Below are 27,236 nucleotides of genomic sequence, written 5' to 3'. Positions count from 1 at the left end.
GAACAGTAATCTCCTCCACTCCGTTGTTCTGTGGCTTCTGCTGCTCCGGATTTTGTTGGGAGTTCTTCTTTACACGTAATTTATGGGCTGTGGGTTTGGAGCTAGCATATGTGCAGCTTTGTACTCCGCCATCTTGGCTCCTCCCCCCACGACTCTATCTGCTTTGGGATCATGTGCCTCCAGTTTAAATCTAGGCCATGTAAACCCACTGTCAAAGTCCCTTGTGAGAGGACCTCCTGGTCCTCAAGTCACAAATATCACTTGAGGAATCATGGGTAGAGGAAAAGTTCTATTCTCTCCTGGACACCCCATTATACTTAGTGACTAGAATTCAGAGGTGGGGAATCTGTGGTCTCCAAGACACATAATAGCCTTCTAGGTCATTGGGTGCGGTCTTTTGACTGAGTTCACATTTTACAGAATAAATCCTTTTATTAAGGGGATTTGTTCTGTGAAGTTTAGATTTCAGTTAAAAGGCCGCACTTAAGGACCTAGAGGGCCACATGTGGCCTTGAAGCTGCAGGCTCTCCACCCCTGGAGATTTATACTTTATAACTTGCTGCCTAGTTTATATGTCCGAGACCCAGTAATCTTTTGTGTATAGGATATAACTTAGATCTTATTCCATTATAATATATACCATGATTTACTCAGCCATTCTGCTTAGATTCTAATTTTTTGCTTTTGTTTTTAATCTTTTAATTCCATTTTCAATATCCAAGTAATTTGTTTTGGTTGTGGCTATTTTTCCTTGGTATTATTGTCTCTCTGAACCATCATTCCCTGCTACCTCAATGTCCCTACTCTGCTGCTTGTTTCTCTGATGAATTTGATATATTTCTATGCCAAAATCTCTTTCCGTGCATGTGTAGTCAAATTTACTTTAGTTCAGATAAGAGTGAGGTTCTTTTGAAGCCTATTTTCTCCACTCTACCCTTCCCTCAATTTTTGTCTACTCTTCCTCTCATTATCAATTATGATAAATAGTTCTATCCCTTCTTCCTCCTTTCTACACACTAATACATTACTTTTATGTTCCCTTCTCTTTCCCTTCTTAAAAACCTCAGAACTGAATCAACCTAGTTTTAGAAACTGTGTGTTTTTTTTTTTTTTAAACTCTATCAATACTCTTGGAAAACATTAAGGTTTTGAAGAGATTCTTGTTTCTTCTTTTTCTGCCACCATGCCATCATATAACCCTTTTCAGCTGCTCAAATAAACTTAGCTTTCTAGGATTCTTGTGTTTGCATTTCAAAGTTCCTACTTAGCTATGATCTTTTCATCAGAAAAACCTTTATTCTATTAAAGATCCATTTCCTTTTCTTGTAGGATTATGGTCAACTTTGCTGGGTAAAATATTTTTTGAGTAAGTCTATATCTTTTATTTTTGGACTCAAAACTCCTTTTGTTAATACTAGAAGCTGCCAGCTCTCTTTTGTTATACTCATGTCATTGTTTGGTCCTTGAACTCCTTTCTATATGTATGAGGTGTTCAGGGAGGACTAGCACCTTTGGTTTGAGTGTTTGCAAAGCCCTTTCCAGGGTTACTTATTCACCTTTGCCAACCAGCTCTTACCTGTGGCCCTAAGAAGCTGTAGCTGATGGAGTGGCCACATCCCAGTAAAACCATCTCAGGTAGATGGGCTAAACCAGGTTGAGGGTAATTGACAGGCCTCAAGACAATTGGTAAGTTAGGGGAAGACTATTGCAAGCATGTAAAGACTTCCCCTAGTGGAATGGGGTGGATGAGAACAATTTGTTCCAACAGCTATAAAGGTGGCTGAAGTAGGTTCTGAGGAGGGCTTAGAGCCTGGTCAAACATTAAAGATGGTAAGTCATGCATTGCATCGTGGGCAAGTACAGGTTACCTTGACTTTTGTGTTGCCACTGGACTTTGATGACTCTGGGAGAAAGGGTGAGGATAATAACTTTTTGCAACTCTGTCTCACAAATCCAGTTCTCATGCGAATCCAGACATTACTCTGTGATACCACTGGCTCTCTTCAAAAATGAAGGATGAACAACTATAGATGCTTGCAGTGTGTGTTCGTCCTTTGTTGCTGAAGAAGACCATGACATCAGAAAAATAATGACATGACTTGCACTTGACTTTGTTTTGAGTGAGGGAGGACTATACAGGTCACCAGCCTCACTTCTCCTCTGGAGCCATTTGAATCCAATGACCAGATGTTCATCAGGATGACTGGAGATGACCTAGGATGAGGCAGTTGGGGTTAAGTGACTTGCCCAAGGTCATACAGCTACTGAGTGTCAAGTGTCTGAGGTGAGATTTGAACTCAGGTCCTCTTGCACTGGTGCTCTACCCACTCCACTACCTAGCTGCCCTCGATGCAGTATTTTTTCCTTGGATGTGAAAACTCTGACATTTCTGAAACTTTTTCTTTGAGGATTTCTTTCAAGAGGAGATTGGTGAAATCTTTCTATCTTCTCTTTGCCCTTTGCTTCTAATAGATTTGTGCAGTTTTCATTTATGAATTTTTGAAATACTGTTCAGATTTTTAAAAAATCATAGTTTCAGAGTCCAGTGATTTTTTATCTCTCCATGACTTGTTTTGACTTACGTTTTCTTCTATTTTTTCAAATTTTCAATTTTGTTCTAAAATTTCTTATTGCCTCATGGAGTAATTGATTTCTATTTGGTCTAATCCTTTTTGGGGAGTCCGTTACTTGGGTTAGGTTTACTACTTTCTGTTCTAAGTTATTTATTCTACTTCCAATTCTTTTCTCCAGAGCTTTTATTTCATTGTTTATCTTATGCTTTATTTCTTCTAGGTATTCACACAGTCCTTATGAAAAAATACGTTTTTTTTTCCTTCAAGTCTCAACTTGAAAATTACTCTTTTTTAAATCTCTAGATTTTCAATAATTTTTGATACTGGCTGATGTTTTCTTTGACTTGCTTGTCTGTTCAGCTTTAGTTTGTGATCTGAAGTTTTGTGCTGCTGCACTTTTAGGTGAAGTGGTAGGCATTGCTTGGTTATGCCCTGGCTCTCCTGGTTTCTTATACTGTTCTCTACCTCTCCAGGTAGAGACCTCTTGGACTTTTCAAGTTCAAAGGACAAGATTTTCTATGTCCTCCCTGGTGTCTCAAGATAGAATAAAAAGGAACTCAAAGGCACTGTACCTGGGTTGTCCTTACTCAAGTTGTTATGCTATTGTGCTCCTTAGTGCTCCTTGGGGCATTGAAGATCAGCATCCTGGGTTTTTCTAATCTTCCTGCATCTTTCTCAGTGGTCCCTCTGCCTTTTTTTTCTTCTGGGCACAGAGATTTGCAGGTTATATTTTTGGCCTATCTGCCATTTTTGCCTGTGCTGGCACCGACTTTGCTGGCAGCCCCCTTTCTCCTTGCCTGTGGGAATCTGGCTGACTTGGTGCAATTCTTGGGTAGAAGAAGTGACTTATTGTAGTTTTTCATTGGATTTTTTTTTTTTATCATTATGAAGTATGGAGCAAATTTCAAGTATTTACCAGAATAATTTTGTGGGCATTAGATGGTGCATCTCTGTTTCCATCCTGGCCATCCTCACTGCCCTCATTCTGGTACATAGTTCCAGTGCTTCATTTCTTGGTACTAGAGGCAGATATCTTTTTGATTTTTCATGGATAGTTCTGCAGATCTACTTTGTTTCCCTTGTATTTTTTTATTCCAACCTCACATATTTGTTGTGAGGCTAAACTGTCATAATTTATGTAAGTAAACACAAGACTTTTGCTTTTATACAATAATGCAATAATATTGCATTACATCAATAACTATTCTCCACTTGATGGACGCTCACTTTGTTTCCTGTTTTTGCTACCACAAAAGTGCTACTATAAATATTTTGATATATATGGGACCTTTCTGTCTTTGCCCTTCTGCCAAAACTCCCAAGTATTATAGGGTTCTGAAAATGCCTAATAGCTAGCAGATGTACATTTATCTAAAAATGTACATCTCCTTCCCTCCTACCCCTACTCTACCTCCAATTCATCAGACCTTCTCTTGTATAACAAAGATTAAAAAACAAAACAAGAAATAGTTGGCTTTAGCAAAGCCATTCAACATGCTATGTCTGACTTTATATGTTACATTATATGCTGGGAGACCTCTATTTCATCAGTGATAGGAGAAAAGTGCATTTTCTCACTTCTTCAAGGCTAAGTTTGGACATTATAATCACACAATATTTATTTTCTTTTAATTGTTAGCTAGGTAGCTAGATAAGAGTAATGAAAAATTAATCACTTATGTGCCAGGCATAGTGTAAGCATTAGAGATGCAAATACAAGCAAGTGTGATGCTCTGTCTCCTTAAGAAGCTTATACTCTATTGGTTATAGACATAGACACCACACATAAAGGGGTGTTGAAAAGGGGGAAACACTTGAAGCAGCCTGGTGAACGAATGGTGTTTTAAGTAGATTGAATGTCAGGATCCTTACCAAGATAAGTGGAAAACTTACTTATCAAAGTCAGGGACTTCAAATACAGAATGTAAATTTCTAGTGAGAAGATGAGAATGATGGCCTCAAACCAGAAGGCATGGTACCTTCAGCTGGGAGATGGAGGGAAGTTTTATAGTTCTTTCTTCCATTTACATCATTGTAGTTGTTATGTATATTGTTTTCCTGATTCTACTAATTTTACTCTGTATCAGCTCATAGAAATATCTACATGTTTCTCTGAATTTCTAATATTTTTTGTTCCTTACAGTTCAATAATATTGCATTACATTCAATAGGTATTCCCCATTTGTTGGATGCTCATTTTGTTTCCATTTTTTTTTGCTACTACAAAAGTACTACTATAAATATTTTGGTGTATATGAGACATTTCTCTCTTTGCCTTTTGGTCAAAGCTTCCAAGTATTTTAAGGTTCTGAAAATGCTCAATAGCCCACAGGATTATATCTGGGTCAATATTTTGTAATCTTTTCCCAATAATTTCTTTTCCGGAATAATTTATATTATATAAAGCATTTTGTAAAACTTACATTTCTGCATAAATTTATTATTATAATTATAATAATTTATGAATATGCCCTCAGATGCAATAGAGGGATATACTCTAATATTCTAATGCTTCACTAGATCTGTGATTGGACTATCAGAGACTATTTCTCTAATGTAACTGAATATATGAACAAAAACATAATAATTATTGATATTTAAATAGTTTTATGGTTTTCAAAGTGCTTTATGCAACCCTTGAAGAAACATATGTATTTAGAATATTTCCTATAGATTCTCCAAAAGTCTTCCTTTGATGACTCATCATGACATGTAGGTTACTCCATTGTTTTCAATATCTCTGCTACTAGAATCTTACCCAGTAAATACAGGAATCTAAAGCTAGGAGAATGTCCCTTCTCCCTGCAATTATTTGATATAATTCTGGAAAGTGTAGCAGTAGCAATTAGAAGTTAGAAAGAAATCAAAGACATGAATACAAGTACAGAGGAGATAAATTTAACCCTATTTGATGATAACATGATGGTTTACTTAGAAAATTATAAGGAATTAGTAGAGATACTAATCAAAACCATTATCTTCAACAAAATTTAAGGCTAGAAAATAAACCCATGAAAATCAGAAGCATTTCTTTATAATAACAAAATTCAAGAGGCAATAATAGAAAATAAAATCCCATCCAAAATAACTATAAAATATATACGGTATCTAAGGATTGGCTTACCAAAGCACACAAAATGCTTTTATAGTTTCAATTATAAATTAAGTGGAATATGCAGTGCTCATGATTGGCTCATATCAATATGATAACTATCAAAGTTAATGTATAGTTTTAATGGTATACCAATCAAACTTTCAAAGGGATATTTACAGAACTTAATAGGATAAAAACAAAAATCATTTGGAGAAACAAAATATCTAGAATATCAAGGGAATTAATGAAAAAGGTAGTAAGGGAGAGTGAATAGCATTTTCAGACCTCAAACTATATTATAAAGCAACAGTCATCAAAACCATTTGTTATTGATTACAAAATAGAGAAATAAATCAGTGGAAGAGACTAAACATAGGAAGAATGAGAAATGATGAAATTCAACAACCTAGTGTTTGATAAACCCCCAAACATAAATTACTCAGGCAAGAACATCCTATTTGATAAGAACTCTTGGAAAACTAGAAAATAGTCTGGCAGAAATAAACCTTAGACCAACAACTTATGACATTCCACAAGAAATATAAAATGGATATATGACCTTAATATTAAAGATCACATCACAAAAAATTCAAAGAGAAGTAGATTATATACAGCTAGGTCCCAATTAATGTGAACAATGAATCCCATGAAGTGGTTACACTATTCAAATTTACAAAGCATACTTTGAATGGACTGAAAACCAGTGATCATATTTATATATAATTATAACTTTGAATAGTAGGAATTTAAATAATGTGACCACTTCAGATTTGTTATTTGAACTAATCAGAACTTAAGTGTTCCAATTTCATAGGTCTGAGCAGGAGATATATTCTTATTCAAACAAAGGGTAAAGTCAATTACAAAAGAAAAAATAGATAATTTTGGTTACATGAAATGGAAAAACTCCTGCACAAATAAAATGCATCTGGAAAAAGAAGTGGTCTTATGCTGAAAAAACCTTGTCAAATTTCTCACATAAAGGTATGTTATCTAAGACATATAGATAACTTATATACACATTTACGTAAATCTATGTGGGTCTGTATACAAGCAATTGTGTGGGTTTTAAGACAGAAACCCATTTCAAAGGGAGCCCAGCATAGTTTTCTCCCCATTTCCCACCAGGCACACTGCTTTTGAATTTTTACATTTTTACAATTGAAATTAAGGTAAACCAAGGCACAAAATTTCAAACATAGTCAATTTATTGACAAAACACTAATTTGTCAATAGACAGGGTCTCAGCCGCCTCAGAAAAGCTAAGATTCCAAATGAGGGAAACAGCTGTGTTTTATAGACAAAGGGGGATGATCCAGGATAGAAGGAGGCATCAAAGATGGGGAAAGCAGTGTGATTGGTTACAAAACTTAAAGTATCAAAGAAGGGAAAAACAATACAATTGGTTACAAAGTCTGTAGAATAGGGGTGAGGAACAATGTGATTGACTGGAAATTGGTAATGAGGCGCTAGCAACAAACCCTACTTCCATCCTGTCACTAAGAAATCTTCATTATTTGAGTCCACCTAAAGGAAAGTTTAGCAATAGTGAACCCGAGTACCTTGAATAACAGACCAGACCCCTTGGCATCTACCTTTATCCTTCAAGGATAACCTATTTCCTTGAGGAATAAAGAAAAAAATGAAGGATAGAAAAGAAAGAAGAAAAGAAAGGAAGGAAAGGAAAGGAAGAAGAAAGGAAAGAAAGAAACCCATGTTACCCACCTAGAAGTTTGGTCCCTAGTGGACAGTTCCTTCTCCATTCGCTTCCAGCTCTACATTGGCCTTCAGCTCTGTATTTAGGGTATAAATAAAGTACTGGATTTATGGCTCAAAGGGTATGGTACACCAGGATGGACATAGTACGAAGTATTATGTGCATTTCTAAGCACCTCATTTTGATAATTGATAAATGGGAGAGAACATTAGAATAGGGCAACCAAGATAATGGAGGGACTTGATTTCATATGGGCTTTGGTTGAAATAACAAGAGATGTTTAACCTGGAGAAGAGGTGTCTTATAGGAGTTGGGGTAGTGGCGGGGCAGGACACACAACAGTTATTTTCAAGTATATGAAAGGCTGTTATGTAGAAAAAGGAATAGACCTATTCTATTTGGTCCTGGAAGGTAGAACTAGGAGCAAAGGATGGAATTTTCAAAGAGGCAACTTTAGGCTTGAGTTAAGGAAATACTCCCTAACAAGTAAAGTTTTGCAAAAGTGGAATGGACTGTATTTTTCTTTAATGGAAGAATAAGAATTGGGAAACCTCATCATCTTAGAAGATTGAATTAGCCTTGGTACTCACACCTCATTAGCACCCTCAGTTGAGGGTAGAGCCATGACCTCCAAAACCTCCATTTAAGAAGGGAGCTCAGGACAGACTTCTTATTTTCCACCTGGCTGCACTACTTTGGGACTTTGATGTCTGTATCATGCCCCTACACTGGGTACCTCCTCCCTACCTTTTAAGCTTTCTTTAGTTTGATATCTTCCCCCATTACATTGCAAGGTCCTTGAGGGTAGAGACTGGATTTTTTTTTTGGTATCTATAGCACTTAGCACAGTGCCTGGTATATAGAAGGCACTTAATATTGACTACTGACTATTCATTGGATATCTTTAAGCACATGCTGGATAACAATTCATTGGTTGCAGAATAGAGGAGATTCTCTTGTTCAGCTATGGGTTGATCTCTGAGATCCTTTCCAAAACTGAGATTTTATTATTCTCATTGCTTTCCTTATAGATCTAAAGGCTTTCTTTATATTTCCAAAATGTTTTCAAAACAATCGAACCATTTCAAAAGTCCACCAGTAATTTTACCACAAATTCCCCAATATTGATCTTTCCCCCCTCTCATAACATTTGCAAATTTGATGAGTATGTTAGGTTTGCTATCAGTTGCATCTCTCTGATTATTCATTATTTTTCAGATGATTATTGATAATCTGATTTTTCTTTTGAAAACTGTTCATTTATACCTTATGATTGCTTAACACTGACTCCAGAGGACCAAATCCTGTATCTCTGACACTTACTATGTGGGTGGCAGTGGGCAAGTCATTTAACTTCCCTTGGACTGATTGTCCTCAAATATAAAATAAGATTAGGCTAGATGGCCTCTGAGGCATCTTCGACCTTTATTCTGGAACTCTGTTTTAGGCTTGATTTTTCCTCCCCATATGTATAGTTCTCAGAGAGTGAGAATTTTCTAATTCTTAGCAGCTCCCTAGGAGGGCAGTGTGGATTAGTACTTCACCCTATCAAATTCCACATCCCCATCCTACATCAAAACATCTTCTCCCTGAACTTGGCCATATTTCACTGAGCCCTAGTCATATGACCTCAGGATAACTGAGTTCTCTTTCTACAGGAATAGAAAAAAAATACTTAGTTGGTCAATGAGTCAGTCAATAAACATTAAGTGCCTACTATGTGCCAGATACTTTGCTAAGAAAAGATGATAAAAGCTAATAAAAAGATAGTCCCTTCTTTCAAGTAGTTTACAGTCTAATGGTGGTAGACAACACACAAAAGGGAGCTGAAAAGGAGGAGTTAAAGATAGGAATAGGGAAGGTACTTGGGGGTGTGTGGTGTGGGGTTGGGAGGATGGAGAAATCCAAAGGAATGCAGCTGGGTGAGAAATGAAAAGATGGCTGTTGTGGGTGAAGTTTGGGGAAGAGCTCTGTCAGTCCACTTTCAATCAGAGGGGTCCTGAGGTAGAGGGTACTGATGAGATGTGAATACCAAGGTCGATAGCTATCTTGCAGGATGATGAGGTTTCTAGGGACATGATGGAGAAGTGCAAAGGAGTACAGTCAGGTAGGAAATGCTTAGATACTGTTTAGTATTTTATTCTTGGCATAGAATCAATAATAGTAATAACATGATACATAATAAAACACCTTCTGATGAACTGTGAGCAGACACCGTTGGCAGTTCTAGGAAATGCACAGCTTAATTTGCTTAGCCCCCATGGCAATGTTCTTTTCAAACACACAAAATAATACAAGTAATACAACAGAGTCTGGAACGGTTGTTTGCCTTACTCATCTAGTAAGGCAAGTCATTAGATGAATTCTCAGAAACTCTGAACTGAGGACCTTGACTCCTCTACAGCATATGAGACTCAGTACATGAGGATAACTTAGGATGCAGGAAGAACTGAAACTGTTTATTTCTGTTTTGTATCCTGCAAGTGAGAAGAACTTTCAACTTTTATTTCTCGCTATGGCTAACCCATTATATTTGTAGTGGATATAGACTGTAATTCACAAGAACACCAAAACCTGAAATAGTTTTAGAAAGAAATCTATTAGGTCATGTGGCAGAGAGAAAGCCAGAAGGAAGTGTGACTTCCTAATCTAAGATTCTAGAAAGTTTACATTATGTAGGATTTTGACAAAGGTTTCCACACACAAGTTACACATGAATCACATGAAAGGAACTTAGAACACAAACTTAGGTGTACCCTAAACAAGTCCTGGGTGTGATAGCCCTAAACAAAAATGCTTTGGGTAGTTCCAGGACATGGGGGAACCCAAAATGCCTTTTAGTCATTTCCAGCATTCCTAGAGAGTTACTGGAGTCAGGAAACTTTCTGATTGCAGACAACCTCTAATCACATAAAAGATGGATTTAAATAGCATAATAATTTTCCCAGACAAAATAAATCATTGTTTCCCACAAGAATTAGCAAGCATTCTTAGAAAGTAAAGCCTTCCTGTCTTGTCATGTTAGCCAACCTGATAGGTGTGATGTGGCACCACAAAACAACTCTGAGGTACCACATCACACCTATCAGATTGGCTAACGTGACAAAACAGGAAGATGATAAATATAGGAGAAGATGTGGGAGAGTTGGAACACTAATTCACTGTAAATGGAGCTGTGAACTGATCTAATCATTCAGGAGAGTAATTTGGAACTATGCCCAAAGGATTATAAAAATGCGCATACCCTTTGACCCAGCAATATCGCTTCTAGGTATATAACAAAGAGACCATAAAAATGGAAAAAAGTCCCACATGAACCAAAACATTTGTAGCAGCTCTTTTTGTGGTGACCAAGAACTGGAAATTGAGGGAACGTCCATCAATTGGGGAATGGTTGAACAAGTTGTGGTATATGAATGTAATGGAATACTATTGTGCCATAAGAAATGATGAACAGGCAGACTTCAGAAAAACCTGGAAAGACTTGTATGAACTGATGCTGAGTGAAGTGAGAAGAACCAGAAGAACATTATACACAGTAACAGTCACCATGTGGAAGGACTGTTTTTGACAGACTTAACCCTTCACAACAATGCAAGAACCTAAAACATTCCCAAAGGACTCTTGAGGCAAAATGCCATCCAAATCCAGAGAAAGAATCATGGAATAGGAATGCAGAATGAAGAGACTATTTTCTCTTGTGTCATGTTATGTCATGTTTTGTTTTGTTTTTTTCTCATGGTTTCTTCCATTCATTTTGATTCTTCTATGCAACATGACTAATGTGAAAATGTGTTTAATAAGAATGTATGTGTAGAACCCATATAAGGGGAGAGGACGAGAGAGAAAAATTAAAACTTATGGAAGTAACTGTTGAAAACTGAAAACAAATTAAATTTTAAAAAAGGAAGTGAAGCCTTCCACTATTCCATTCTCATATTCCTCCCTGACCATCAGATCTTTAGTCCATGGTATCTCTGTTATACTGCTGAATGACATCATTTCCCCTATGGCAGAAGGACAGTCAGAGTGAAAGGGATCACTATGGATGGACGGGTGCAAGTGTACAGAGTTAGCTGAGTCAAATTGATCAAGCTGCTTCACCCTGCTTAAAGTAAATGATAAGATTCCCTGAATTCTCTGGCATTCAAAGCCCTTCATAACTTGATCCCTTCCTACCACTCCAATATGCATATATTATTTCCCCCTTCATTCCCCTTCCCTTTCTCCTGTTCCCCACTCCACACTCTTTGATCCAACGTCATTATCCTTCTCGCTTGATGCTCCATCTCCAGATTCTGGACATTTCTTTGGCTGTTTGCCATGACTGGAAAGCTCTCCCTCATCATCTCTGCTGCTGGAGTCCCTGGCTTCCTTCAAGTCCCAGCTTAGATCCTACCTTCTCAGGAAGCCTTTCCTGATCCCTTTTAATGCTAGTGACTTCCTTCTGTTCATCTCCAATATATCCTGCAGTGTTTATTGTGTTGTCTTCCTCATTAGATTGTGAGTTCTTTGAGGGCACGGACTGTCTTTTGCCTCTTTTTATATCCTCAGCACTTAGCACATAGTAGAAGCTTAATGTTTGTTGAATGAATGAATGATCCTTTAAACAGGTGAAGAAAAGTCTCAATCAATGATCAATCTCAATTGTAGACTTTAATGTTAATATAGACGTAAGTGTTCAAAATTCTTGGAACTGGTGTGGCAGTTACATGGGAACCATGACTGTGAAAGCTTTGTCATACCCTGGAGGATATCTTCAAAATATTAAATTAGATTAGAACTGAGATTATTCAAGGGATTTAAGCAAGTGTGATGGTTCCAGCAAAACCCCTGAGGAAGAATGACTTGGGTAGGAAGAGGAGGGGAGAGGATGAGGTCTTGTCTTTGACCTTGGCCAGAGGAGAACCTTTCAAGTTTCTATGAGTACAAAGGATTTGGGACTTCCCATATTTACATGTGTCCTAGTGGTGGCCCCTGGTGGTTTGCCCAGACAGAGCACCCAGAATAGCCTGCTCCTTGTCATGCTTGAGGCCAGACTAGCCACACATATAGCATCAGTTCTGTGACCTCATTCCTTGAGGGCAAAGGAAGGGCTGTTAAAAATTTTGAGTGTGATGCCCCAGCTTTGAGTCTTGGTTTCCCTATCACTTAGGAAAACCCAACTTGGTAAATTTACCAAGGCAAAGGACAGACTAACAATATCCTAAAACAGCCTTATTAACATCCATTCACTTGGGCAAAGTAGGCATATTTATATAATCTACACATGCAACTATGTATGTGTTGGCAACAGAGGTTTTGAAACAGAGAGAAATATACTCTCTGTCTGATTTTAGTCTTTGGAGCAGACATGGATATCTTTTGCCTGCTTCTAATTTAGCCATGTGTGGAGACTTGGAGTTTCAGCCATGAGTGACGGTAGGGCTGATGCTTTGTGGTCATGATGAGTATTGGGTGCACATGTGTCCCTCTACTGGCCCTCTTTGTTCTTTTCTGAAGATGAATGAGGAAAGAACTGCTGAGTCTGGCTGGGTGCAGGAGTAGTAGGAAGGCTGAATTCTCCTTCTTGGTCATCATGTGTTAGTGACTACATGGTGCCTCTTTTTCTTTTGTATTCATTCTTCCCTGATCTTAAGTGAATGTGCATCTGGAGACAGAGTTGACCAGGTTGTGACTTTGGGAACTTTGAAAGATCAGGAGAGATATCAGAGGTCACACAAGCAAACATGTTGGTAGTAGAGTCGGCCAGAGGGGTAACAATGGCTGGTAATGGAGAATGTCCTGGCAGATGGAAATGGAAAACTGGTCACCCAAGGATGGTGGTGCCTGCAGGGAATGTGACCTCTGAAGGGCAGAGCCAGCTACATAATGCACCAATACTCCAAACCCAGCAAAAAAACTATACTTAAGGGGAACTTCCTCAGGACTTCACAAAGGAATAGAAGGACTTCCAGGACCAGTAGAACTCTTTGAGTACTCTTCAAGTCAACATGTACTCTACACACGTGCCTCACTTCTCTATACCGACCCTGTTTGTCTAAGGGGACAATAGGTCCCTGGAATTTGGAGAGGAATGCTTTGTAACATTTTTCCTTACATCACTTTAGCAAACATCCTTTTTCTAAAAGCTAACAGAGTTCTAGCGGCTGATTAACAATGAGGAGTACACCGAATGGGGGGGGGGGCTCTGGCACTACATTGTTAGGCACTAAAGCTGGTAATAGTTGCCCTTGGGTGGCCCAATTTGCCAGAGCAAGGAGGAGCTGGGCAAGCGAGCCCAGAGATGCATGCATGCCCACGCCGGCGTGTCCAGCCTTCGTCTCCCTCCTGATGTTTACCAACTACAAATGCTTGCTCTACGTATGGCTACTGCCAATTCAGAATGTTCAACGTGGAAGTCTCTCTTCTCTCCCTGACCCACCTCCAAGCTTTCGGGTTCATAACCTCGGCTTCCACTTCCACTCCTCACTCTCCTTGGGTCCTCGGGTCCCACCACCACCCGCAGCACCCGCACCCCATCCACTTCCACGACCTCCCTTCCCTAATGCACCCCCCACACAAGTCCCGCCCCTCCTCCACGGAAGAAGGCCCGACCTCCAAGTTCAAGGGCGGACCCCCAGTTTGGCCTTTAGCCTTCCAGGCCCAGCATGTCTGTGTGGATGGATGTAGTTCCAAACCCTCCTCTTCGTGCTTGCCGTGTTCCAGGGAACGGCTCGCTTACGACTCTTCCTTCCTCCGTCCCTCGGGGTCGTTTCTCCCTGAAGCCTCGGCTCGAGCCCTTCCTCCTACACCATTTCCTCCCCATCCCTGAAGAGCCAAACCAGCGCTCGAGCATTCATGGATCACCCACAACGGGCTGGTCTAAACCCTCACCAAGAAGGGCTAAACCAGCCCCTGCGCTCCGGGAGCTCACAATGGAAGAGACAACGGCGAAGGGCGTGGGGTCAACAATAGGGCCGCGAGGAGTCCCGGGGGTGGAGCGCGGGGCTGGGGAGGAGGAAGGCTCATCTTCACCAGTTCCGTGGGACTGCAGGCACCTTCTACCTGGTGGTCCTGTACAAGTCACAGCCATTTAGCTTGGTTTGCCTCCAGGAAATGGCAAACCACGGCCGTATCCTCGCCCAAAAAGTTCCAAATGGGGTCACAAGAGGTGGACACGAATGAGCACCAACATGGCCCGCCACGAGCGCTGCCAGTATTCAAGATGGCTACCTCGGCGGAGAAGCGCCAACGCTTTGCCGAAAAGCAATACGGCCCCTCCGTTTGGAGGCCGCTTCCACGGACGTCCGAGCGAATAGCAAAGGCGGATTTGCCAGTGCCCAAGATGGCCGCCGAGAACGGGCAGCTGCGCCCTCGCAGGCTTCGCCACAGCGGGCCTGCTTTGCGACACCGACGCCTGTCGCGGCGCGGAAATGGCGCAGCCTGACGTGATCAGTGACGTCACTCCCGGTCCCTCTCTCCCCGCCCCTGTCCCCGCCCCTGCTCAGGTCTCTGTACTCCCTTCTCCCAAAGACTCGGAGAGCGGATCCAAGATGGCGGCTGAGGCGGAGTACGAGTCCATCCTGTGTGTGAAGCCCGAGATCAGCGTCTATCGCATCCCGCCGCGTACCTCCAACCGCGGATACAGGTAGAGCCGCCCTGGCCCGCGCCTGTCGCCCTCTGCCCCGGCGGCCGCTTCTCCGAGCTGTCATCCCGCCGTCCCCGTCGCCGCCCCCTGCCGAGCCCCCTCCCCGGACCTCACCACCCCCCCGGACATCGCGGTCTCTCCGACCAGCTCCGGACGCCACCCCCATCCCGCCTCCCGATCCGCCTGCACGGCCCTGTTCCCCGCCCCCGCGAACCTCGGTCTAGATCCCCGCTCCTATTGTCATAGCCCATCCCACCTTCGGACCACTCGGATCCCGCCCTGGGTTCCCCTGCCCCCCCATCCCACCTTCGGACCACTCGGATCCCGCCCTGGGTTCCCCTGCCCCCCCATCCCACCTTCGGACCACTCGGATCCCGCCCTGGGTTCCCCTGCCCCCCCATCCCACCTTCGGACCACTCGGATCCCGCCCTGGGTTCCCCTGCCCCCCCATCCCACCTTCGGACCACTCGGATCCCGCCCTGGGTTCCCCTGCCCCCCATCCCACCTTCGGACCACTCGGATCCCGCCCTGGGTTCCCCTGCCCCCCCATCCCACCTTCGGACCACTCGGATCCCGCCCTGGGTTCCCCTGCCCCCCCATCCCACCTTCGGACCACTCGGATCCCGCCCTGGGTTCCCCTGCCCCCCCATCCCACCTTCGGACCACTCGGATCCCGCCCTGGGTTCCCCTGCCCCCCCATCCCACCTTCGGACCACTCGGATCCCGCTCTGGGTTCCCCCGCCCCCCCCTCGCCCAGGAGGATGACCATTCCCCCCCGCTTTAGACTGCCCCGTCCTGCCTCCAGTTAGCCCCGGAGGAAGGGCCACCTGTCGGCAGGTGCCTGCGCTGTCTCAGAGGAGATAGCCTGCGGAACAGCACCGGCCGACTCCAGAGCTGATGTTACTCTTAATCCGCGTTCTTTCAGGCGGTCCACCATCCAGGTGGTTCTTGCTGGGAGCCGCTTCCTCCCCGCCCCCCGGCCTTTCGCGTGCTACCTCTGGGACCCGCACCCCCCTTTTGGATCCGCCTTGTATCCCCAGGCGGACTGCTGTTAGAACCCCCCCGGTCTCCCTTCCTCTCCGCATTCCTCCGTAGGAGCGCTGCCCGCCCCACCGCTGGCTTCTCCCTCGGTGCCACTGCCATCTCCCACCTCCTGCCTCCCTCGATCCCCCGAGTCAGGCAGTGAGCATCTGTGCAGCCCCCAGTGCCGGACCCCACCCCTGAAGTGCTGGTTTCCCATTCCATCGGTTTTTTAACATTATTCTTCTGTCCCTTTGCCTTCAGTCTGTTCTTCCCTCTTAACACCTCCCCTCCCCCTCAGTAACTCCAGTGCTTTCAATAAATCAACAAGTATTTGTCCAGCACCTACTACGTGCCCGCTGCCTCAGGCTCTGGGGATACAAGTGTGAAATTGAGATCTGCTCCCAGTGAATCCCCTGTGCTATACTCCCCAATCTCCTCACCATCTTCCCTGCTTCCTTCAGGTTACTTCCCCCCCTCCTCCTTTCCTCCCATTTTCCATTGTTGTCACCCCTTTCCTAATGATCCTTATCTAGCCCCCAAACGTTGCCATTAGTCTTCTGAACCCAGCAATCACTATCCCGTTTCTCCCCCTTCCTGATTTCTAATAATCAAAAATCATGATTCTTGTTCCATTGGTTAGAAGGAAGGGCTCTTTTTCTCTTCTGCCAGTCCTGATTTCTTCTTCCTTCATTATCCATTTTTTCTTTGTATGAGGGAGCTACCCAGGCTCTTCTTTCTTTCTGACCAAAATTAGCCTTGAGTTTTTCTCCCATGTCATTTCCCAGTTCAATTTTTTCTATTCATTGTTGTCATCCTGTCTTTTCTCCTCTCCCCTCCATCATTATCATAACCATTGACTTACTTTTTTATACAGCCTGTGAAGTAGGTTGTACAAGTATTGTTATCTACATTTTACATATGAGAAAACTGAGGGTCAGAAAAGTTGCCTATGATCATACATCTAGTAAGAGTCAAAGCCTAGGTTCAAACACGCTTTCTCATTCCGTTTTCACTCTACCATGCTACTTCTCTTAATTGATAATTCCCAAATATATACGGACCCTGGAAGAGATCTAGGAGATTCATATAGTGTTGACAAAAACTGACTCTGCCTTCCTTAAATTATGTATAGACAGAGGAATCTAACATGAGCATGAATAGGCTTGTAAATAGTTTTTATAGACAGAAAAATGGAAATAATAAATATGGGTGAGGGTAGCTTGGCTACGTGGGCATGGTTTAGGACTTCTGGAGAAGAGGAGGTGTTAGGTTCTTATCTTTCTTCTACTTGAAGACTTGACTGTCATCTTGACCCATCTGCATTCTTTATCTTATTCCTTTGTGTTAACCACACTACTTTTCCCTACACCACTTTAAAAAAGTATTCTTTAATACTGTCTTTCTTCTTGTCATTACCTCTCATTGTTCTGTTGTCTTATCATTACTCTGCCCTGGCAGCTTTCAGCTTAGGGGAGTCACTTCATTATATAGGAGGGATTTTGTCATTAGTTACTGTTTTCTTTATTTAACTTTTCTGCATTTTTCCTTTTATTTCATTTTTTTCCCAAGCATAACATTCCTTTATTACAGGAGAAAAACATTTTCTTGAACCCATTACTTTAAGAATATGATTTTGCTTTAAGATGTCAAAGGAGAAGATAGATTTTTCACAAATATATATGTATTATCTATAATCTGCACAAAAAGAAGTTGAGTCATTTTCCTACTTGTTTTAACAAGTAGGAAAGGTTTTCACCTGAATGACTGATACCTTACCAGCCTTTACTTAAAGTTCAGGCCATCACTGAATGGGCTTGGTGCACTTTCCTACTCTTGAAGAGGACGAAAGGAAGAGTAGGAGTAGGAAGAAACTTAGAATTAATTGGCTGATGTATGTGGGCTGATAGACATTTTTCTATCCTTTTAATTTTCCCAGGCTTTCTGAAAAGGAGGGTGCTATTTGAAGAAAGTAAGATTTCCTAGTGCCTGGCGTGTAAGTGCCAAATAGATGCTTGGTGATTGATTGGTTTTATACCTCAAACTCTGCCCTTATGGTTAGGATTCCTCTGTTCACACTATTTTTCCATCAAACACCTGCCTCTCAGTTTGTCAACCTTTTGAATTCACATGATCAAATCTCCACTTTATCTCAACATCTCACAGAGGTGGTCAGGCATAAACCACCATCCAAGACTATTTGTAATGTTATCTCTGTTGTCTTAAACTCTGAAATTACCTTTTCTGATCACAGTCTGCTTTACTTGCACATCTCTTTCTCATTCCTCTTAAATCTATTCTGTTTTCATCCTGATCTCTGTTCCTCCTTCTTCTTTCAGTCAGTTATCCCCATTCTTGCCTTTCTTCTTTTCACAGCATTGAATTCTATGGAGAACCAGATCAACAGCGGACTGCAACCTTGACTCTTGTGCCTCCTTGTTTTTCCCCCATACACATCCTGCCAAGTCTCCAAATCTCTGTCATCCCACCATCTGTCCACCTTTTCTGCTCCTCTGCTGACATTCACTGCTAGAGGAAGTTAGACTACTATGTCGGATGGGTCCCCAACAAATGTTATCTAAGCTGAATTGTCCCTCTCTGTTACATAGCAACATTCATTTTAGAGTCCTCACATTGGCTGTTCCAGACATTTTCCTATCTCTTCAAGACCTTAATACTACCTCTTTCTTAGGAGATGACCTTGTCTCCTTAACTGAAAGAAAATGGAGACTGAACCTTGTCCTTTTCTGCCTCCTTTATTCCAAACCTAATTATCTGCTCCTTTGGTCCAGTCTCAGAGGATGAGGTAGCCTTTCTTTTTGCTAAGGTTAACCGCTTTTCTTATTTACCATATCCTATGCCCTCTAAGAGGTTTTCTCAGGAATCATTCCTTCACTTCCTCTTGTTTTTAGTTTCTCTATTGACTGGTACTCTCCCTGCTGCCTACAAACCTGCTGAGCTTTAACCCGTTTTAAAGAAATCTTAACTTTTGTCATCCCTTAAGGTACCTTTCCATATGTCTCCTCCCTTTCATTGATTATCTGTATTCTCTTTGCCAGATTATTTATCACCTGTAATTTGACTTTTGACCTCAGTGAATGTTCTGAAATGAACTGAACATGTTCTCTCTAAAATTACCAATGATCTGTTAACTGCTAAATCTCATGACCTTTCCTTTGCCCTCACCTCCATGAACTCTGAACTGTTGACATTATACCTTATCTTCCTATACAGCTTTCAGGATGCCCGTGTCTCCTCATCCTTTTTTCTCTTTAGGGAGATCAGTGGAGATGTTGAGGTTGAGATAAGTCAATAAAGCCCCTGTTTATTTACATGGGTAGTCAAAAGGATGGAGTAGGGGACAGAGCTGGCCATGGGGGAGGAGGAGAGAGTAAGGTCTAAATGCAGGCTGTAGGGGAGAAAGCTGGAGGCAGTTTTTAGACCTGCTCTAGGGTGGGAAGGAACAAGGGAAGTGCTTTTATCTTGCTTGCCAGAAGTAACAGTCCCCACCTGTCCCATATTGTACCGATATATCAGCATTAGCGTCTCCCAAAGTAGCCATTCCAATGCTGATGCTTCTGGAAAGCATAGGGGCCCAATCACTGCAGTGTCTTTGCCAAGAAAACCCTCAGTGGGGTCTTGAAGAGTTGGGCAAGACTGAACAGCAGTAAACAACTTCTCCTTATACACCCTTTATTCCATCCTAACTGAACTACTCACCTTTCCCCAAATTTGACCTGTTTTTTCTATGTCCAGGCAATTGTTTGAGCTTTAATAACTGGAATTTAGCCCTACCCCTGCACCCCCAATATTCCCTCTTTCAGAATTTCAGTTTTAATTTAGATATATATTTATTAAGTGCCTACTAGGTTCAAGGCACTGTGCTTGGTAATGCTTTGTCCTTAGAGTCTTCCTTCTCAGAACTATTAGTATTTTCTTCCTCACTCTTTCCTGAGATATTCCTAGAACATTTTGAGCTTTTGGTTGACCCATTAATACCCTACCTTATATCTATATATTTTAAAATTTCCGTTTCCTGGGGAGGAACATAAAATCTTTATACCCACAGTGTCAGTAATATTGTCTTGCACATAGAAGATACTTAATATTTGTTGTTGATATTTGTTGACTTGTTGAATGTTCCGATCTTGTTTCGAATCCTACTAGCTATGTGATCTTGGGCAAACCAGTCCCTCGTTTCTTTATGTATAAATGGAAGTAATATTTATTGCACTCCTAGATTTGCAGAGTTGTTGTGGGAAAAGGACTTTGTAATACATAAAACACTTTATGTGAACTATTATTATTAAGGTATTTGAGAAGGTTTTTAAACTAATGAAATTATTTTGGGGAGGCAGTGTAATACAATGAAAATACCAATGAATTCAGAGTTCTAAGGAACTGGGTTTAAATGCTGCCTTTACTAGTTGTGAGACCCAGGACACATCATTCTTTGGGCTTTCTTCAGTATTCTGCTCTGTAAAGTGAGGGGGTTGAACTGGGTGACTTCTGAGGGCCCTTGCAGGTCTTACTGGTTGATTCTATTATGCCTTCTACTTTTACTCAGACACTTAGTAGTTGTGGTTTCTAGGAAAGAGTTTCACTTTGGAGGAATGATGATGATAACACTAACAGCTAGCATTGCAGTAGTACTTTGAGGTTTTCAAAGGCCCTTATATATATTACATAGTGATTCTCACAAGGTAAGTGCTATTATTATCCCTATTTTAAAGAGAGCCCAGAGTCACATGGCTAATAAGTATCTCAGAATGTAATGGAACCTACGCCTTTCTTACTTCAAGTTCACCACTATTCTGTGTTGCTTCCCTCTGTAAAGTAATTGCTATTGACTGAATTATGAAGTAGGCAGAATAGAGAGGGATACAGATATTTGGAATCTAGTACTCAGGAGTGGAAATGAAATGTTAGATGTAGAAGAACATTGCTATGGACCTGAACCTCCCCTTTTTCCTGTCCTAGGGCATCTGACTGGAAACTGGATCAGCCTGATTGGACTGGTCGTCTCCGAATCACTTCTAAAGGGAAGATTGCCTACATCAAACTTGAAGACAAAGTATCAGGTAATGTAGTCAGTTGGTCCTTTAACAGAGTTGCTTCTTTAGGTTTTAAACTCAGGGAAGCAATCTATATTATGGGCTGTCTTATGTATGAATGCTAGGCTTTTCTTCTGCTCAAAAGATACCTCTCCTTTCTTCCTCCTTTTTAATACCTTAGGGGAGCTATTTGCTCAGGCACCAGTGGACCAATATCCTGGCATTGCTGTGGAAACAGTGACAGATTCTAGCCGATACTTTGTGATCCGGATTCAAGATGGCACTGGTAAGGGAGACACCATTGGTGTTTGGGTGGGATTAAGGGAGAACTCGTTATCAGTCTCAGTCTTGGCTCAGGTACCTTTGTGTCTGTCTCACCCAGACTTTCTTGGCTCCTTATTAACTCATTCAAGATACTGAAAGGGGGATTATCCTTTGTATCATTTTTTCTTCTGTTGGTAGTGGAATCTTGTTAAGTCATAGAAATGAGCACAGTGACCAAGACAAGCTTCATAAGTAGGCTTGAATCAGCCATCTAACAAAAATGAACAACTCTTTTAGTTCCTTTTCTCTGTGTGTTTAGTGTTTGTGGAAATCTCTGAATGTATTTCCTGGAACACATGTTTAGTAGAGTTAGATTATTAGATCAAAGGTAATAGTAATAAATGTGAGTTAGGCTTATGTATAGTTTGTAGAGGACAGATGGGAAATTTATTTTGTTATTTTGCTGAGTTTTTTGATTCATATGTAAGGGAATTCTCTTTCTTTGTGCATAAGATGGAGACTTAGTACAATTTTCCAGACCAAGTGAGGGATCTGTTGCTTATGCAGAGAGTGAGGTTTGATGTGACCTTATCCTGTTGGAATACCTTTTGTGGTACAAGACTGTCTTTAGTAGGTAAACAATCAATAATTTAATTGGTGTGGGTACTCCCTTCACTGGTGCTAATTACAACTTCACTCTGACTTAGGAATATTCTTCAAGAGCTACTCTAACTGAATAATTAATCATCATTCTTCAAACCTGATAATGAGTCTTTGGAACTTAAGTAGTTGATCATTGGACAATAGATACACAGTCAACCAGAAAACTGGTCCTCAAAACCTTTATTAATCAGGTCATCTCCATGTTATGATGAGGCATTTGAGGAGAACTTTAGTGGAGTAGCTTCAAGTGTGTATTAGAAATCTGAACCAGGGACTTGGTCATTGCGTTGGCAGCTGACATGGGTATAGCAGGGGCTAGTGGAAAGATTCAGCAGTTTGCTAACTGCTTTCCATGTAGCAGGGTCTCTCCTACAAGACATGCTCTGAATGTTGTCCTCCTTTCTACAGGACGTAGTGCTTTTATTGGTATCGGCTTCACAGATCGGGGTGATGCCTTTGACTTCAATGTTTCTCTACAAGATCACTTCAAGTGAGTGTGACCTGCCTCTTAAATCAGGGAGAATAGCCTTCTGTTTTCTTTTCTTCTATTGCCTTGAATTCTTTGCATGAATTGCCCTGTTGTGAATCTAGAGTCCTCCTTTTTCACTCACTGCCCATGACATTCTAAATTTCCATCCCCTATTTCTGTAAATCTGGGTATAGAATGCTTGTTTGAAGTTTTGGGTTTGTGTTCTTATCCATGTAGTATTTATTTAATTTTGATGAGAAAGAGAAAGCTCTGTTAGGGTCATTTGTGAACTGTGGGTGGGAGGTTATCTACTATTATCCCTTTAGCCACATTTTCCTTCCCTTGAAGATGGGTAAAACAGGAATCTGAGATCACCAAAGAATCTCAGGAAATGGACAGTCGCCCTAAGTTGGATCTAGGCTTTAAGGAAGGACAAACTATCAAATTGAGTATTGGGGTAAGTTTTTATATATTCTTTTGACCCAACCCTACCAATATCCTTGTTTTTTTCTTCCTGTGTCTCCATCTGTTTGTGCAACTCTCTCTCTTTTAGAATATTACAACAAAGAAAGCAGGAACCTCTAAGCCTCGACCTGCAGGAGTTGGGAGCTTGAGCCTACTGCCACCTCCACCCGGGGGCAAAGTGACTATTCCTCCACCTTCATCTTCAGTACCCATCGCTAATCATGTCACCCCACCTCCCATCCAGAAATCCATTCAAGGTGGCAATGATGCAGGTAAATTCCTCTTTGCCTTTCACATTGATAACTGGCCTCTTCCGTTTTATTTGAGTCATGCTAGTATGGCTTTGGAGTTAGTTGTATGGTTGTGGACTTTTCTGTCTGATCTAAAGGAACTTAAATTGTTCCTGGAAATGTGCATTATGAAGTAGAACTTGTCAGCTTCAGGTTTTCAGGGTGATTCCACCAAAGCAAAGGAATCAGAGCCTTTTTGAGTTCAGGAACAAGGTACCCAGCAGGTTCATTGGCATGGAATAGGCAATAGTAAAAGGACAGATTCCAGTTACATTTTCAGAGGCTTTAGGGTTGGTTTCATTATCATTTTATTTCATGATTTGGGGGATTGGAGTAAACATTCTCATCCTTTCTCATGGCCCTATTAAAAAGTAGCTAAGAGACAAGGGATGTTTTCCTTCCCTTCTTCCCTATTCTGTTTTGTTAAATGAGGGTGTTGAAATAAGGAATGAAAAGGAGTTAACAATCCAAGAATCCTAGGTTTCCTAGACCATGCTTTCCCCTACTTTGGCTGTAAGAGTATTGTCCAACTTATCATCCCAGCTCTGCCACTTCATTACCTCTGTATACTCTCAGAGCTTTAGTGTCCTCATCTGACAGATGGGATAATGATACTTATCCTGTTTATCTCCCAGGGCTATTGTGAATTATTAATATACCAAATAAGATTGAGTTTTTATTACTAATGGAGTATGTAGGATGATTCCTTTTTTATGTGTAGGAGAGAGGTCAGGAGAAAAAGGGTGGTTTGGGTGTTTGGACTTTTTGAGGACACTGAAATGGACTAGATAAGTTCTACAATTTCTTTCAACTTTAATAATTCTGTCTTTTGCTTTTTCCTCTTCCTTCTCCTGTTCTATGCTCAGATATCCTGTTAGACTTTGATTCTCCTGTTCCTGTCTCAAAGACACCAGCTCCTGCTCCTGTTACTGCTCCTGCTCCTGCTTCTGCGGTGACTGATCTGTGGGGAGACTTCAGTACTGCATCCAGGTAATGGTCAGGGAGAAGAAGCTTATTCATAAGCAGGGGCTGAGGACTGGGTAGAAATTTTGGAGTGGAATATATGTAGTCGTATGAAAGCTCTAAGCAGGGAGATAGGATTAACCTGACTATCCTTAGGTTAGATGTCCTTGGAAAAGAGGCATTGGCAGAGTTAGAGAGGATCAGGAGGATGTTATACATAGCAGATTAAGGAATCTACATGTAAGGTGTGAGTAGTTTTTCTCCACAGAAGGGACCATTGAATTGATTCATTAATTTCCATGGAACACTTAGTTGAGATTTTTTGGGAATTGCTCTGAGTAAATAATTGGGCAGCTTTTTTCTTACTGTTACTTTCCTGGCTTTCTTTCTTTTGTCTCCTGGAATGCAGCTCTGCTCCGAACCAGACACCACAGCCGTCCAACTGGGTCCAATTCTGAGCAACAGGGGGAAACTTGAAGACCAAGAGAATTCAAGGGCACCAATTGGAGGGGGGGAATTGGGAAACTCCACTTTCTCCAGAACTGAAATTCCTGGACAGTCTTTTAAAAAGCTTTCCTATTGCAAACAAGAGCTGGTTTAGGTACCTCACTTGCTGTACAGCCCAGGGAGCATCTCCTGCTGTCTAACAAGGCTGAGAGGTGGGTGTGAGCCCACTTGTGACTGAGCATACAGTGCTTGTAGGGCCACAGTCTCTATTTCAAGGGGAATTTACCTATACTCCCAGTTGCTCAGCTCTCCCTTTTTAATTCCTTACCCTTCTCCAAGGCCATCTGGTGGCCCATTGCCCTTTTTTGGTGGCATTGTGGCAGGGTAGACTTGAATGGCCTTTCTCTCAAGTAACATAGTAGGTAAGTGTAAACCTTTTTGCAGCTCTGTTTGGTTTCTGCAATTGAAGGGACTTAATTTTTTGGGAATAGATGTTAGGAGGAAAGGAGACACTGACTATCACTATATTCTTTATCCCAGGGCTTCAAGTTGGGATAGAGTTGTCTGAGATTAATTTCAGGCCTGTGTGTTTACAAAATGAGTGGTGAAAGGTGAGTGTAAGGCTATGTAGATAGATGAGTGAAGCTCTTGCTACCCACTTTCTGCCATATTCTCTTCTTACTAATCTCAGTTGGGAAATGGCAGTGCTGGGAGTAACTCCATTGCCCTCTTCTATGTTTACATGTCTCTCCCTTTGAGAAGAGGGTTGTGTTGGTGCCATTTGCTCTATCACTTCGTGTTTCTTCACCAGGGCAATGTCTCTAATGAGGGTAAGATTTTTGAGTGCCCATTAGGTAGGTGTTAGGTTCCTGTAGCCCCATCTAGTTGCTTCATTTGAGGCAACACCTTTTCCTTCTTTTATCTTTTGTGTGACCTAGAGTTGAGGGAGTCAGGATCTGATCTGTGCATTGGGGAAGTACAGAACACTTTAGTCCTCTTGTGGGTGATAGTATAATGTGCCCTTCCTTCCTTGGTACCTGGTGTCTGACCTGGATTGTTTGGTGGGACCATGTATGTCTTCTCTGTCCGTTTCCCATAAAGCCTGACCCTTTTAACCAGAGAAACCATCTACTGTACCCAGCTCTTCAGGTGAGAACTGCTGCTATGCCTCTACCTGCCATTCATAGAGACAACTTAGGAGAACCATGGCTGTAGCGCTTTGACAAGTTATGAAAAGTGAAGGCTCTGATAACCTTTGCTCAGAGGAATATCAAAACAAAGTTTGAGGGTTTTTTGGTTTGGTTTGGTTTTTCATCTTTTCATCATTTCATTTTTCCTCCTCACAATGCTGTGAAGAGACTTTCCTTTCCCATAGGAAAGGACATTCTCATTTGTTTCTGTTAAGGAGCTAATTATGATGAGGGGAGGATTTATTGTGATAAATAAGTATCATTCCCTTTTTTTTGCCATCAGTCTGTTCTTTTATTCTGGATGAAGAGCCTTTGAGTCCAACCTGGAGATGCATATTGTCTTTTCTATCCTTGAAATCTTTTCTTGTCCTTCTTGTGGACTTGTGGGTTCGTGTTTGTTTTTGTCTTCTTTTTTTTTTGTGCTATAGATCAAGCAGTTCTGCACTTGCTGAGCTCTGGAAGGTCCTTTTTAATTTCAAATGGAAAACACTAAAGGAAAATATGGAGAATCACTAGTGGTTAACCATTGGGAGTCTCTTTTCTCATCTTCCTTCACCTGTTCTTACTTTGTATTCCCCAAGATGATAATATATTATGTATTTGAACTGCTGCAAAACTGAAAAAAAGATATATATGTATATAAAGCATAAGTTGTATTGGTGCAATAATGGTAATTAAAATATAGAAAAGGGTGGTGTCTGTTTCAGCTTTGATTTGCGTTATTGATTCCTCTGTTGACTCATTGATTAGTTCTTTCTAAGCCCTCCAATAGACAATGTGGGAGTACTTCAGAATTGTGTTTATTTCTCAAGAAACTCACTGAACTTTTCAGATGTCTGGACTAGGTTTATGTAAAATAGTAATGCTTTGCCTTGGCCTCTGAAGCCCCACATATTTGATTTTATCAGCTATGGATAATTCTTTGTTTCTCTTAGTATAGTCTGGGCTACTCCTTACCGCATCTCAGCTACTGCTCTCTATACTCCCTATAGAAGGGTGCAAGATGTAACTATAAATAAATATAAGTTTAAATGTAAGTTAAATGTAAGTTTATTTACATAAGATCTGTAGAGTTCACCTACTATAACCCCCTTCACTTTACAGATGAGGAATTTGAAGCCTAGACAAATTGCGATTTGTTGTCGGAGTGAAATCCAGCTTTCCTGATATCTAATTCTTTTTCTAAGGTACCACCACATCAATTATATATAATTTTTAAAATAAAAAGCCAAGTAAACATTTCTCCTTTTCAAACCTTGAGAGGCTGCTATCAGTACTTAAAACATTTTTTGAATTCTTGGAGTTGTCTTTAGAACCTGAGGCACCTGAGCAGTCTTTGTTTTGGGGGTTGGAGGAGGCAGTCGGGGTTAAGTACCTTGCCCAGAGTCACACAACTA

At 41.3% G+C, this 27,236-nt stretch overlaps 1 protein-coding gene across 1 annotated transcript; it reads left to right on the top strand.

Moving 5' to 3' along the window:
- The first annotated feature begins 14,393 nt into the window (after window positions 1-14,393).
- Window positions 14,394-26,531, top strand: NECAP1 (NECAP endocytosis associated 1). Its single transcript, XM_072653675.1, has 8 exons — window positions 14,394-15,014; window positions 21,015-21,115; window positions 21,270-21,374; window positions 22,424-22,505; window positions 22,833-22,941; window positions 23,038-23,221; window positions 24,106-24,229; window positions 24,612-26,531. The coding sequence occupies exons 1-8, from the start codon at window positions 14,800-14,802 to the stop codon at window positions 24,658-24,660; spliced, it is 969 nt and encodes a 322-aa protein (XP_072509776.1). The 5' UTR covers window positions 14,394-14,799; the 3' UTR covers window positions 24,661-26,531.
- Window positions 26,532-27,236: the final 705 nt, after the last annotated feature.

The sequence above is a fragment of the Notamacropus eugenii genome, chromosome 3, assembly GCF_028372415.1.
Source record: "Notamacropus eugenii isolate mMacEug1 chromosome 3, mMacEug1.pri_v2, whole genome shotgun sequence".
Classification (NCBI taxonomy): Eukaryota; Metazoa; Chordata; class Mammalia; order Diprotodontia; family Macropodidae; genus Notamacropus; species Notamacropus eugenii.
Note: the sequence above shows the minus strand (reverse complement) of the source record. Positions and strands in the feature narration are given on the sequence as shown.